The 13795-nt window shown below is 40.4% G+C and overlaps 1 protein-coding gene across 1 annotated transcript in view; it reads left to right on the forward strand.

Moving 5' to 3' along the window:
* Positions 1-13795, forward strand: part of wwc1 (WW and C2 domain containing 1) — a 59552-nt gene that overhangs the window by 31093 nt on the left and 14664 nt on the right. The window contains exons 7-14 of the mRNA XM_042499794.2: positions 305-451; positions 1124-1194; positions 1846-2091; positions 5647-5736; positions 8207-8895; positions 12370-12487; positions 12881-13051; positions 13284-13476. Coding sequence (XP_042355728.2) covers positions 305-451; positions 1124-1194; positions 1846-2091; positions 5647-5736; positions 8207-8895; positions 12370-12487; positions 12881-13051; positions 13284-13476 — 1725 coding nt within the window. The remainder of the gene's footprint in view (positions 1-304; positions 452-1123; positions 1195-1845; positions 2092-5646; positions 5737-8206; positions 8896-12369; positions 12488-12880; positions 13052-13283; positions 13477-13795) is intronic.

The following is a 13795-nucleotide window of genomic DNA, read 5'->3' on the forward strand; positions in this document are numbered from 1 at the left end:
TGCCTTTGTGCAGTGAGTAGGACAAACTTCACGTCAAAGTTGACTCCTAAAAGTTTTAGTTCCGCAATGACAAAACAAATGATTTGAGTGCAAAGGACAAAATGTTTGATTCAGACACATTCAGCCATTTAAGGTGCTACTGCCATAGGAGGTTTATGATTCATCTTTCCACTGTATGTTCAGTCTCATTTTTATCATATCACATCTCAATTTTGCTTACTGTTTAGTGTTTTATTGTTAACTCAAATATTTTTAAGTCATTTAATCTCCATTAAAGCCATTTTTGTCTCTTCTGTTCATCCAGAAACTTGCAGCATTAAAAGACGGTTTCCAGCTGGACTCAGGCTCTCAGCAGGAGCTGTGGGGCAGCAGTCCCTCGCTCGCCAACTCGGAGCTGTCCATCCCTCGGCTCTACTCTGACGCCGGCTCGCAGACGGACATCCCCACTGAGGTGAGCCCTAGCCAGGATCTCATTTTCTCTTTCTTATCTGTAACAGCATTAGGCAGGTAAAAGATGGCTTGGAAAGGTCTTCAACATTTTTAATCTTGGAGCAATTTTTCCTGAGAGCTGACAAAGACGGACACCCAGGCTACCTTTCAAAAGCTGGATATCAATATTTTCTGAGTGCAAAGCACAGATATTAAAGCTGCATGATTTTCATTCTTGTTGGCTTGTTGTTTAATCAAATATTGCTTGATTTAATGAAGAATTTTGCAGATTTTACTTTTTTAATCTGAAAAAAAGTATACAGCTATTAGCTAGTTTCAGATCCAGGAGCATAAGCTAGCTAACTGTATATAAGGAGTTAAATTTTTTTGCCAGTAGTAAAGTGCTTTTTGCACAATACATCAGAATTAACAACCTAATGATGTCAGATATGATAATATATCAGTCAGGGGACATTTTACTGCAAAACAAGTACTTTCACTTTTCATACTATTAGTATATTTGCTGATTATATGTCTCTGCTTTTACTTATGTTGCATTTTAAATGCAAGATGACTTATAATGATAAACTTACAATGTTTTATCTCCACTTTTACTCAAGTAAAGGATCTGACCATTGGTTAATGAATTGAGGTTTCAGTGTCCAACATGTCTTAATGTTCTGTTTGTTTGCAGTTCATGACCAGCACCAACAAACTTGCAGAGAAGGTTCGTCTGAGTCTGAAGTACGAGGAGGCCAAGAGAAGGTAGACATCGCTTTGTTTGGATAAAGAATAGTGTGTGTTTGTGTGTGTCTCTTTGTGAAAATGTGTGTTAGGGTTCCCTCTATTATGCAAGGTTTACATTTGCTGTTGTTTAAAATTACAAATTACAGAAACTTTATTGTCCACAAATGTGAAAATTTGCCTTCAGTTTCACCTTAAAATACATATAAGACATACCTAAAAACATTAAAACATAAAATAAAAAACAATAACAATACATTTCATTTAAAAAGTATAAAAAAAGGTCTCAGTCAGACACTTTCAAACAAATATAATTTACAATAAATAATTATTCATGTGGAATTATCATGCTGTGTAAAAACTTTCAGCAAAGTTTTTCATCTGAGGAGCTGCAAAAGTGTGATTAGATTTTGTTGTCATACCAGCTGAGTAATCTGTCACTGAAGCACTGAAACACATGGAATTAAAACATCTGGAAATAAAAAGAATAATGGACTATTTCCAAAAAAACTTGTAGCTTGTAGGAGAAATGTATGTGCTCAAAAGTTTATCAGGTTGATCTGTTGAGTAGAGACAATGTATAGTCAACTGTTGATCAAGCTTAACTTCATTTTCCACTTCTCTACACTTCTATCCTGCACACCCTCCTCCTCTCCCCCTTTCCTCTCTAAGGATCGCCACCATTGAGGTGCAGATCGCCAAACTGGACAGCGAGGCGTGGCCGGGGCTGCTCGACCCGGAGCGAGATCGCCTCATCCTCATTAATGAAAAGGAAGAGCTGCTGAAGGAGCTGCAGTACGTCAGCCCTCGCCAACGCCTGCAGCCCAATGACGCTGAGAAGCTGGAGACTGAGAAAAAACGTCTGGAGAGAGACCTGCAGGCTGCCCGAGACAACCAGAGCAAGGCTCTGACTGAGAGGTGCGTGGGGTGACTCTCTGGACGCCCAGAATGTTAAATAAGTTAATTTAACATTAATACTGGAGATGGTTCACCAGTTAGTCTAAATCTGTTACACACATTTAAACATACACACACAAATTAATAACAGCAAAAGATGGGGAATTAAAAAAAAAAAAGTTCTTTGTTCCTGTCTGACATTAGCTGACACTAAAAATGAATAATGACTGCACCAGTCCCTCTGTCTATTACTACTGGTGAGAACGGTGTGATGGTGAAGGTTAGAGCAGGTGATGACAGCATGTGATGACCGTGACTGAAGCCATTATCGTTTCACCTCCTGATAAAACAACTGAACTTCTATTTCTGTTTGACTCCTTTGGCCTTTAGAGACATCAAACCTCCCTGATGATTATTAGGAGTTAGAGATGAGCCTGACAGTTCTCTCGTCTCCTCTCCTTGTCTTCTCTCCTTCTTGTTTCCTCTACTCTCCTGTCCTGTAGGGCTACAACTATCTTTTATTTCCATGTCATGTAATCTGTTGATTACATTCTCAATTAAAATATTAGTTGTTTGGTCTTTGAAATGTTACAAAATGTTGAATAATGTCGATTAGTTTCCTAAAAGCCCAAGATGATGTATTTGAATGTCTTGTTTTTTCCAAATATTTTAAGTTTACTGTCAAAGAGGATTGAAGAAACCAGAAAATGTTCACATTTAAAAAGCTGTAAAAACAGAAATGTTTACTTTTTAACCTTAAAAAACGACTCAAACCGATAATCGTTTATCACATTAGCAATTAATTTAGTTACTGACAACTAATTGATTAATTGTATAGCTTTATTGTCCTGTCCTTCCCCTTGTCTTCTTTCCTCTTATCTCCTTGTTTTCTCTTGTCTTGTCCCCTCTCTCATCTCCTCTTGTCTCCTCCCCTCTCATCTCTTCTCATGTCCTTTGTTGTCCTCTCCTCCTCTACCGTATCTCCCTCTCTTTTTTTATCGTTCAACAGTCTAATTAATCACCACATTCTCTCTGTTGCTGCTCTCCTAAAAAATCCCCTCACTATTCCTCTTCTCTGTGGTTTTGTACCACTTTAGCAGTAAGCAACAAACCAGAACCACCAAGATCCTGCACGCCTCCTCCTCTTCCCTCTCTCTCTCCCTCCTCCTCCTCTAACAGGACTCTTGTTGTTCGTTGTTCAGGTCAGTCTCTACCTGAGCTCAGTCTCTCTTTGTGTCCCGTCTCCTGTTCCTGTAACCTGAGAGGCTGCAGAGCCTGGCCACAAAAGAAACCTCTTGCAGTCCGCCTACACGTTGTGTACACACACACACACACACACACACACACACACACACACACACAGAGAGAGAGAGAGAGAGAGAGAGAGAGAGAGAGAGAGAGAGAGAGAGAGAGAGAGAGAGAGAGAGAGAGAGAGAGAGAGAGAGAGAGAGAGAGAGAGAGAGAGAGAGAGAGATACAAGAAATATGCCCACAGTCGTGTATTCAGTATCTGCAGGTTTTGAAGATGTCAAACTTACTGAATCTGGGTCTTTCTGACTTTCATTTGTTTTCAAGGTTTTTGGAGACTCCACACACCCACACAGGTATAATCAGGTATTCTGGCCAGTTAGACCCCGACTCAGCTTGAAGTTTGACATAGCTTTGCTGGGCATTATGTGGTAGGTCATAATGAGAACATCAAATATTGCACTTCTCCAAAACAGATGTTGCAAAGCTAATAGAAGGGAGATGCAGATGTCAGGAAGGCTCAGTCTGAAAGCACCCACACACTCCTGAAAAAAGCTCCAATCAGATAAAATATGTAAAAACTTTTGTGTGGGTGTGTTTCTTGGTGCACGTTGTTGTAAAATCAGATCCAAACTATTACACAAAAGTTTCTTGTAAAAATCATTGAAAATGTCCTGAATGTACTGTGAAACTTTCACACACATTGCCATACACCTTTTTTGACAAACTCACAAGTGTCTATACCGTCATCAACATTTCAGACATCAACTGAAAGGCATCCGAAAATAGGCAGACTTTGTTCTTACGAGTTCAGGGGATATTTATACCCGATCTGAACTGGGGCGGGCCAGAACAGACCCATACAGATAGATAACAGCAACACTGGCAGTGTGATGCTCCAGTGGAAAAAGAGCAGTGATACAAGTCGTTTTACATTCGCCATCTGCCTCAAAAGCAACACATTTTTCTGTTGTGATGATGATGCACCATGAGATCAGAGCTGACACAGAGTCCACTTAGATCCACCTGAGTATCAGATATATTGACACTAAAGTGGATTCCAGACCTGCAGGACCAACAGGCCAGATCAGGTTGGGCAAATATTTACAAATGGTGTTTGGGTTTGGCCTACTTGATTTGGTGCTTCTTGTTTTTTTTGTTGTCAAAGTGACACGAGGAAATGGATGTGACAGTGCAAAGAGGGTCGCCTGCGTGTTTTAGCAGCAGTATCGGACTGGAGTTTTTCCCTTACATTAACTGCTTTGGGCTCAGGTCTGGTTTGGACATAAAAACAGACTGCCTGTTCAGTTTCTTTTTGGACTCTGCTTCTACAGTCACACTCTAATTGACCTGAGACCTGTGGAAATATATAGGGACCCATTTAGATTGAATATAGTTTTTGACCTCGTCCAAATTGGATACTGAGTCAATTCCCGGTTACTATGAACACAGTTTATGATTTGAATTTTGCTACAAGGGCTAATAAAAGTGTTGATAACTGTTTTTCTCTATATTGTACTTTGCAAAATATAAATAGGTCAAAAGTCTTTATTTTATTTAACAAAATAAACCCAAATTCTCAGAAGTTAATGCTTAAAAATAATGCTGCCTGGATAAAACAGCCTGATACTGATAAAAACATTTTAATCAAAACTATCAGATTAAAGAATAAGTAAACAAAAATCATGAATCTCAACAAACAGTTGATGCTAGCTTTTGGTACTCGACAGTTTTAGATACTTTTTGCTACAGACACATTTCAGTCAGTACCTAAAAGGTTTGCAGCCACACACCTTTTTTTGCATAAGAAACACAGTGATACTGTATGAAGAGTATAGAAGAACTAGACAGGAAAACACAGTCTCTCACACACACATACACGCACACACACACACACACACACACACACCAGCAGTCTGTAACCTGATCAAAGACTTCCCCTCTTTGGCCTGATTCCACTTAAACTATGAATCATAGTAACAGCCATTAATGAGCTGGTTATCTCTAAACAAAGCTCATTCATACAAATGACACCGCTGTCACCTGAACACAAAGCAGCTGCTCAACAATACCCGAACATATCGCCGCCGTCATGTCACATTTGTTAACTTTTTTCAAGCGTTTGCAGAGATGGAAGATTGTGTCCAGTGAGGGTTTTTTTTTTAATTTTTTTATTTCCCTAAATATGAAAGTGACTCATGTTCAGCCTCTTTTAAGAGGATTTAATTTATTCGATTAAGATATTTCCACCTGCAGGTCTGTAGCTTATTGAAAAACAACTATTCCACTTATTTGATTACGAAATTAAGTAATTTTTTTGTCATTTCAGGTTGCGACTTCACTGTAAGAGAAACAAGCTGGTCAGAGAGCTGGAGGAAATGGTTCGACTGGCCACATCACTACATACTCAACTAAAAAGGTTTGTTCACCTTTTTTTATCGGTAATAATATAGTTGTACACACCAAGTTATTTCTCTGACCTTGAATCTTTCTCATAAGAAATTTAGACGAGAATAAGGGAGAACTTTTATGTTCAGTTAAATAGAGACAGTTTATGAAGGAAATTTGAGAGCAGAGGCGTCGACTGAAAGCTTATGCATGTTCAAGATTCAACACATTTCATTCGACATCTTTAGTTTAACGTATTTCTCGTAAGGTCGTCGACCATCAGATGATTCACTGCAGCGGGATCATTAAGTTATCAGATTCAAAGCAGGCAGCCTTTGAAGTGAAGAGGAGGCTGAGAAATTTGGCACGATAGAAGTATTTAACATTTAATGACCAAACATTAGCAAATGATGAAAGCCATTTTGTACCCCTCGTCTTTTTGATTTCAGTCATGATCTCGCCACAAATCAAATTTTCCAGCCCAACCTCCTCTGGAACTGCATTTTTATGAGATGACGCAAGGCAGCTGTAAGAGCCATACACATTTCAGATTCGTTTAATATTGAAAGGTTCTGGATTTTCAGTTCAACAGTGATAACCTGAAAGGTTGTCAGTCCTCTCTGTCTCCTCCTCAGGCTAGTTTCTCTGCCAGTTTCTGTTTCTGTTCTCTTCACACGGCTTGTTCGCCCTGTCTGTCCTCCTGGTCTGATGGACATCAAAAGTTTCCTCGGCGGACAGCAGGAGCTCCTCTCTGTCTGCGCTAACGAGCCCTCCTGGTTTAATTAGAGAGCTGTTCATACAGAGCTACAGGAGGCCGAGGTGATGAGGAGTGGGGAGGAAAAGGAAATGAGATGAGTAGAGGACAGACAGAGGGGAGAGAAAAAATGACTCCACTTTCCTCCTGAAAGTAGTCCCTCAAGCCCAATATTTAAGATGTATTTTAGACCCTCAGTCTGGGTTGAAGCTCTTAAATGGTGATGAACATCTCGCCTGCTGGGATATATTTGAAAAAAACAAAACAAAACATCTTGATGACCTAAAAAACTTGTGGCAAGACAAGTTTTATTTACATAGAACATTTCATACATAATGGCAATATGCTTTACAAAGGACATAAAACACAGTTAAAATCGATTTGTTTATAACAAGGTTCATATGAGGATTTTCAGCTGCAATTTGAGACTTACTGTGCGTTGCAGTACCCATACTACTATGCTGTAAAGTATGCCAGAAAACGATTTAGGGCATCTCAATACACAGTTTGTCAAATGTTGTATGCCAATAATCCCAGGATGCTCTACTACATCTGATCAGATTTTGCAGTATATAAGCCATCATGCTTTTCTGGCTGTTCTGACCCACAATCCTCTGTGCAGTGGAAGATGTGTCACATTAGTATGTGATTCAGAACGCACCCAGAGTAAATGTGGTAATACTCCTAATGTCACCATGCTAACATGCTCACAATTACCTGATTGATCCTCTGGAACCACAAAATAAAATTGTGGTGACCAACAGCAGGCGGTGCAGCACTGTAATGCTTCTAATGTGTATTATGTTTTCAGATTGACTATGTGTTATAAATAATGACAAACACAGGAATTAAAGATCTTCAGTAATGTATTCTCAAACATGTTTAGGAAAGTAAGAGACAGAGTTGAAGACAGAAGTCCAGCTCTACACACCATGCAGCTTTCTTCTTTTTCGTCTGAAATTTTCTTCCCTCTTCTTGTCTTCTTGTCCTAAGACTTACTGTCACTGTTGCTTTTCTACCTCGGCTGTCGTCTCCCAAACCTCTTCTGATCTCACTCTTCTTTTTGTCATTTTCTTTTACTCACTGTGAAAGTAATAGAAAATACTGGTTTTTTTAAAGCTATAAAATGAATTTGTTTATTTTTGTGTTAAGAGCATTAGCTAATATCTAACTTATAAGTAAAACTGCAGAAACAAACTGGTTACAGATTACATTTGAAAGCTCTCAGATCGTCAGGGATGCTTCAAAGACATGCAGAAAGGTGGTGAGTGCAGTACGTTAAGGTCTGTTTTCAAAGGTTTATCTTAAGGATTGTTTGAAGATATCACAACTATCAAAAGGTCTAAGTAAATGAATAGACACAGTCTCCAAATGGTTGCAATTCAGGGATCCTCCAAACATTACTTTAGTTGCTCAAACAAGCTTAAACAGATTTTAGGCCATGACAGTATACCTGCAAATCTTTTAAAGTCTTAAAAAACTCGGAAAGTAATCTTCTCAAATAACAAATATTTTCTCTTGCCTGCTGTGGGCCGTCATTTTAGTCATTTAATTGTTTAGAAAATGCAAACCGCTCTGCAGTCAAAATCACAGCTGTTTTTTCTGCCAGTGTCTGACTGACTGATAACTTAAATATCAGCTGCTACCGTTATTTACAATTAATAATACAACTGCTGAGGAAAAGGAAAATATTGTATTAAATTGCTGATATGTCATGTTAGATCATAACACTTTCTCTCTTTTCCAGCCTCTCAGCCAGCACTCTGTCCTGTTCGTCCGGTAGCAGTCGAGGCTCTTTAACGTCCAGCCGTGGCTCGCTGGCCACCACCTCCAGCCTGGGCTCCACCTCCTCCCTCAGCTTCACTGACATCTACCTGGAGCAGCCTGAACTGGCTGACCCAGACTTCCAAAACAAGCTGGACAGCCTCCTGCAGGAGGGCGGCCAGGGAGGCTACCGCCCCTCCAGCTCCATCACCACGATACACGAACATGAAGTGGTGACGGGCTCTGGAGGAAGGGACGCTGAAAGGCTGGGGGCCAAATCAAGTGGGGTGGGAGAAGACGTTGGGTGCTCTGCTGGAGGAACTGCAGGAGGAGGCGTTGGTGTTGGAGCAGAGTCGGGGTCATCAAGGATCCAGGCACTCAGACTGTCAGAAACCCCTCGCTCCATGAGCTCTTTATCTCCGCGGTCGTCTCTTTCCTCGTTGTCTCCGCCGTGCTCGCCGATGGTTACAGACACTAGTTTCTTGCCTGGAGAGACATTCACAGGCCAGACGGGGCCTGGCGGATTGAGTCTGGATCTGGAGCTCCACAGCAGGCTAGCAGAACTGGAGCTCAGCCTGGACTCTCAGGAGCAGCGGCAGGAGGAGCACAGGGGTCCCGTGGGGCTGGAGGAGAAGCAGAACCACAACACCACACTGGGAGAGGAGGTCAAAGGTAAACAGCAAGCTTTTTATTCTTTGATTCTGTCATCTTCTTTCATCCAAAATGTTCACACACTCTGATTTTCAGTCAAGTTCTTCCACACCTAACTGCACAAAAACATTTATTTAAAGAGCTGGCTTTGTGCGTGAAGGCATTGTCATGTTGGAACAGGGAAGAGACAATCACCAACTTTCATACTATTGTATGTTGATGTAGCATTAAAAGTTGCTTTCAAAGGGCTGAGCCGAGACTGTGAAAAAGTCCCAAAAAGTTTGTGGACAGGCTGCAGAAAAGCCTTCTAAACAAATTAGAATATTATGTGACTTCTCATTAAAGCTGTTAGTGTCTTAGAGTCACTTATCCTCAAAGCATTCATGTCACATCTCAACAGCAATATCTATGTTGGAGTTATAACTCAGCAGGGCTGTGAGGTTACGACTCTAATGATAATCCCAGTTAGTAACGATAGACTTGATGAATTGTCTGCAATAAGATGAACAGCAATAAGGGTGAGAGAGAGAGAGAGAGTGAGGAGATGGCAGAGATGTTGGTGATGTAACACCTTTATTTCTGTTGCACTAGACGTCATAGAAAACACTCCAGCTTTATTGGAAAGCGGGACACCAGGAATCCTCCTCCTCCTCTTCGCTGTGTGTGTGATGAGAAATGTAATACTGTGTGTGAAACCTGATTGCTGGTGGGAGCGTTGAGGAGAGGGGAGGTGAACGTTAGGAGGGTGTTGGATTACAGCTGCTGGGTCACCTTTGTGTGCATGTGCTGTTCGAACTTATGTTTGAAATTTATTTCGGGGGATTTAACATTTTCGTTTCATTCATTCAAACCTTTATTTAAGACTCTGGAAATCATTTGAAGGAGACTCTCACTTTCAGTGATGCTGAGCATGACCAAAGACATTAAAAACAATCAATAAGGAAACAAATAACAGTTAAAGTAGAAGTAAAATCATACAAAACAACAAACAATAATAGTAATGTATAATTGCTCAAAATAAAAATACAGGATAATAAACATGATATGGTGTAGACGTATAATTCAAAACATTTATACTAATTTAAAACAAGATCTGAAATAAGGCATTTAAACAGCCGTTATATAGGCAGAGTGTCCAAATCTAAGTGCTTTGCAGGTTATTCTATGTGTAAGGTGCACTGTAAGAGAATGACATTTTTCCTAGTTCAGTTCTGATTTTTCTGTGCTTTCTAAGCACATCTATGGATGTTTATACGTGTTGGACATCAGAGATAGTAATATCTCCAGAAAGTCATCCATGAGCTATGTGTTGTAGCCATTGCTACTGTTGCAACTAAAAGGAATTAATCCTGAAACGTATTAAGGGCCAGTTTGAACTGGGCTTTGAGCCCACTGCAGCTGAACGTGAGTCAGGTTCTTGTTGCATCCTCGGGTGAAAGGTGGACGTGGTGTCTGGTTTCCTGTTCACTCTCCATCGCTGCTGCCAGGGCTGAACATGTTGCCAGGCACTTAACTCCAAAAATGCAGGCCACCCTTTAGTCCAGTGAGGCTGTGATCAGATTAACAAGAGCACTGTGTCACGAAAAGGCATATCCTTTATTTTATTCAGACCACTGTTTTGACAGCTATTGTGGTGTGATCCTGCAACTGCATCGACTAATCAAGTTTTTACGCTTTTTAGCGCATACCATTTAGCATTGTGCTAATTCTACAGAGTTTACTGCTGTGATGACTTCCCAGAGTGGGAATAAAGGAGTATTATTTGTTGTTTATTGTCTTAGAATCAGCCTTCAGACTGGCTGTCTTGGTTCCTGTTGCATCATCTGTACCTTTCGCACGCCACAGTACTGCTCCTTTTGTTTGAATACAGGTGCTTAATGGTATATTCTCCACTACAGCCAGTCACTTCTACAAAGGCAAACTGTGTTTTCTTGTTTACACTATTGACTTTAACAAAGCCACAATGGCCTAATTACATGCCGTAGCACAATGCAAGCATGTAATAACTGTTAGGTGTTGACAGAGGGTTTGACCAGTGATTCACTACTAGTCACTACTACTACTAAGTACTAAGTGCTGAAGTGTTGAAGCTACTCTACTGACCTCTGCTCCATTAACCAGCATCTGCAGTCAAACTATTTTTGTGTTAATTGTTTTTGTCTTCGTGTTAATTTCCGTCGTCTACACATATTTTTGGGCAGATAACCCTTCATCAAGAAAATAAACCATGTTTGCTTTTTGCTTTTGGGGTTTTTGTTTCACCTTGCAGTGTTCAGTGTGGCTGTAATAAGCTGTGCACCAGTCTCCTCTGCTCTCTCTGAGCGGGGCGGAGAAACACCATGCAAGACACGAGACTCTTACACTGAGCTAAAATAAAACAAGCTTTCATAACTTTGGTAAATAATGTAAATAAACAGTCTCATACAGCGTTTCGTTTATGGTGTGTGGTGTTTTGAGGCGGGCGAGGCTCAGCTGCTGCTCTGAAGTTCAGCAGAGCAGAGAAACAGACAGCTTAGTGTAGCAGAGGTGATGAAAGCTGTGCTACCGCATTTCTGTGCATGACAGTAAAAACATCTGTGACAGCTGACATAAAACAAAGGATCGGATGCCTTATTCGTTAAATATTTATGATCCCGATCAGTCAGAAGATATCTTGATTTGCCTGGACGCCCCTATCAGAGACTCACTAGCAGATGCATTCTAAGCAGACGGATATGGTATGAGATAAAGTTATGTTTAATTTTTTTTTAATGAAACATAGAGATTTGATGCTTCTCACCACTGCAATGTGACATTTTTGCCCATGGAAGTACAATTACCATTTGAAGCCAAGATAGCATACTGTGTTTGTTATCTCTTTACTCAAAGGAGGGCTGCAGTATTTCCTCTCTTTGCTTTGCCAAATAAATAAACTGATGTTAAGGTACTCTACACGGTCCCTTACGTCCCTAATGAAGACCATGTTCGGTTGAGGTCTTCGTTTTAATCACTAAGTGAAGGGTTTTAATCTAACTTCTCGTCTTGCTTTGCCTGAGATTGCCTTCAGAACGTTTTTTTTCCTTTCACCGGCTTTTGTGTACTTTAAGAGCAGCTCAAGGTTTAATAAGCTTGAAACGTAAAGCGTGAAACGTCATTCTCCTTTTTACTCTTCTTTTCATACACATGGGCATAAAATCACACGCACACTCACATATTGTATGTTTTTACATCAACGTACACACTTATCAACCTTTTTTAAATGTCTTTTATCATCTGATTTTAATTTTTCTCTTTGTGACAGCTCTTGTGATGTTTTTCTGTTGTGATTCACCATGTTAATGTTAGCAGATTCATGGTATGTTGCATTGCACTCTTCTTTTTCATTCGCTGACGATGAGATAAATATAGAATATCAGCTGACTTATTCTTAAAAACAATACATAAACGCATTTCCAAGAAAGAATACTTTCATAAATCTAGTTATATCTTAATCTTGTTGTCTCCTGTTGTCTCTAGACTCAGCTCCCCAGCTGCGAGGGTCGGGGGTGGGGCCAAAGAAGATTGGCGTAACCTCAGCAGTGTCTGACGAGTCGGTGGCTGGTGATAGCGGTGTGTACGAGCCTTCAGAGCGCAGGTATGAAGCCCTTTTATCTGCATGGATATCCAGGATGGTGTCCTTTGATCAGTCTGGCACATTGCATGTTTCATTTATAAATAAACCCCAGTTTCACTGTATATTAAGTTGTTCAGAGAAAACATTTGAAGTGCCATGTCTTCACACTCCTTTAGTCATTGCACTTGAAAAACTTTTTCCCCAAAACTCGATGCTAGGTATTTCCTTAACTTTTTGTTAAGTGGTAATAATTTGGACAAATGTTCATGTTGAACATTTGAACATCACCACACCTTCATGGTGTCCTTGTATCACCACTGCACAGTGTTAAAATATAGACATTTGAAGTCTCACGTCAGTCTCAGCTTGTTTGACTCAGTAGTATGAATGTCTGGGTGGTTGTGTTTCCTCCAGGCCGGGCCTCCCTGCAGACATGCTCCTGGGCTCGTACGAGGAAAGGTTGGCACTGGGCTGCTCTCAGGTGCAGCTCGGCTTCCGCTATGAGTCCAGAGACCAACGCTTCACCATCTACGTCATGCAGCTATCCAATTGCAGCGCCCTCTGTCTCCCGGCTGACCAGAAAATGTACGTCACTTTACTTCTGTCTTTTAGATGGTGCTTTTTAATATGTAATTTAGGCGTAAATGTGTTTTATATGTCAATTTCTTATTGCAGATTTTAAGTTACAAATATGAGTTTTTTCACAGCAAAATAGCAGTTAAGCTAAGCACAGGTGATTTGATGGTTGAGACTACCTGGTTAAATATATAAAGGTTATACAGCGCCATGGTAACACTTTGGCCTGTGTCTCCTGCAGTTATGTACGTTCAGCGGTGCTGCCCTGTGTTGAAGCCACCCGCTGCCTCTTCCGAACACGAAGTCATCTGCATCAGGACGTTATGGAGGTCAACGAGGTATTCGGTATGCAGATATCCCACAGTGCATTGCGGCAGAAGACGCTGAGGGTCGACGTCTGCAACACCAGCAAGTCGGGCCATGAAGAATGTCTGGTTAGTAGAGCTCTCCTTTCTGATTTTACATCTGGGATGCAGAGAACATGTAGTGATTGTTTGATTGAAATGTTATTTTCCTGTTATTTTCCTGCAGATTTGATTGTGATCCTCAATTTGAAGATGACATTATAACAAACAGTACAATATGACAAATATTTTATCTGTAAAAGATTCAATAGACATGCTTTGTTTTAGAGTCGGTGAATAATTAATTTAAATATAATTAATTAGTTAGGGATTGTGTACAAAAAACATCATCAGTCCCAAACAATACAAACAGATGCTTTATGCCACTTTTAGTTGCTTTTTACTTTCT

This window comes from Plectropomus leopardus, chromosome 15 (genome assembly GCF_026936395.1).
Source record: "Plectropomus leopardus strain MGB_pleo_1.0 chromosome 15, ASM2693639v1, whole genome shotgun sequence".
In the NCBI taxonomy this organism is placed as follows: Eukaryota; Metazoa; Chordata; class Actinopteri; order Perciformes; family Serranidae; genus Plectropomus; species Plectropomus leopardus.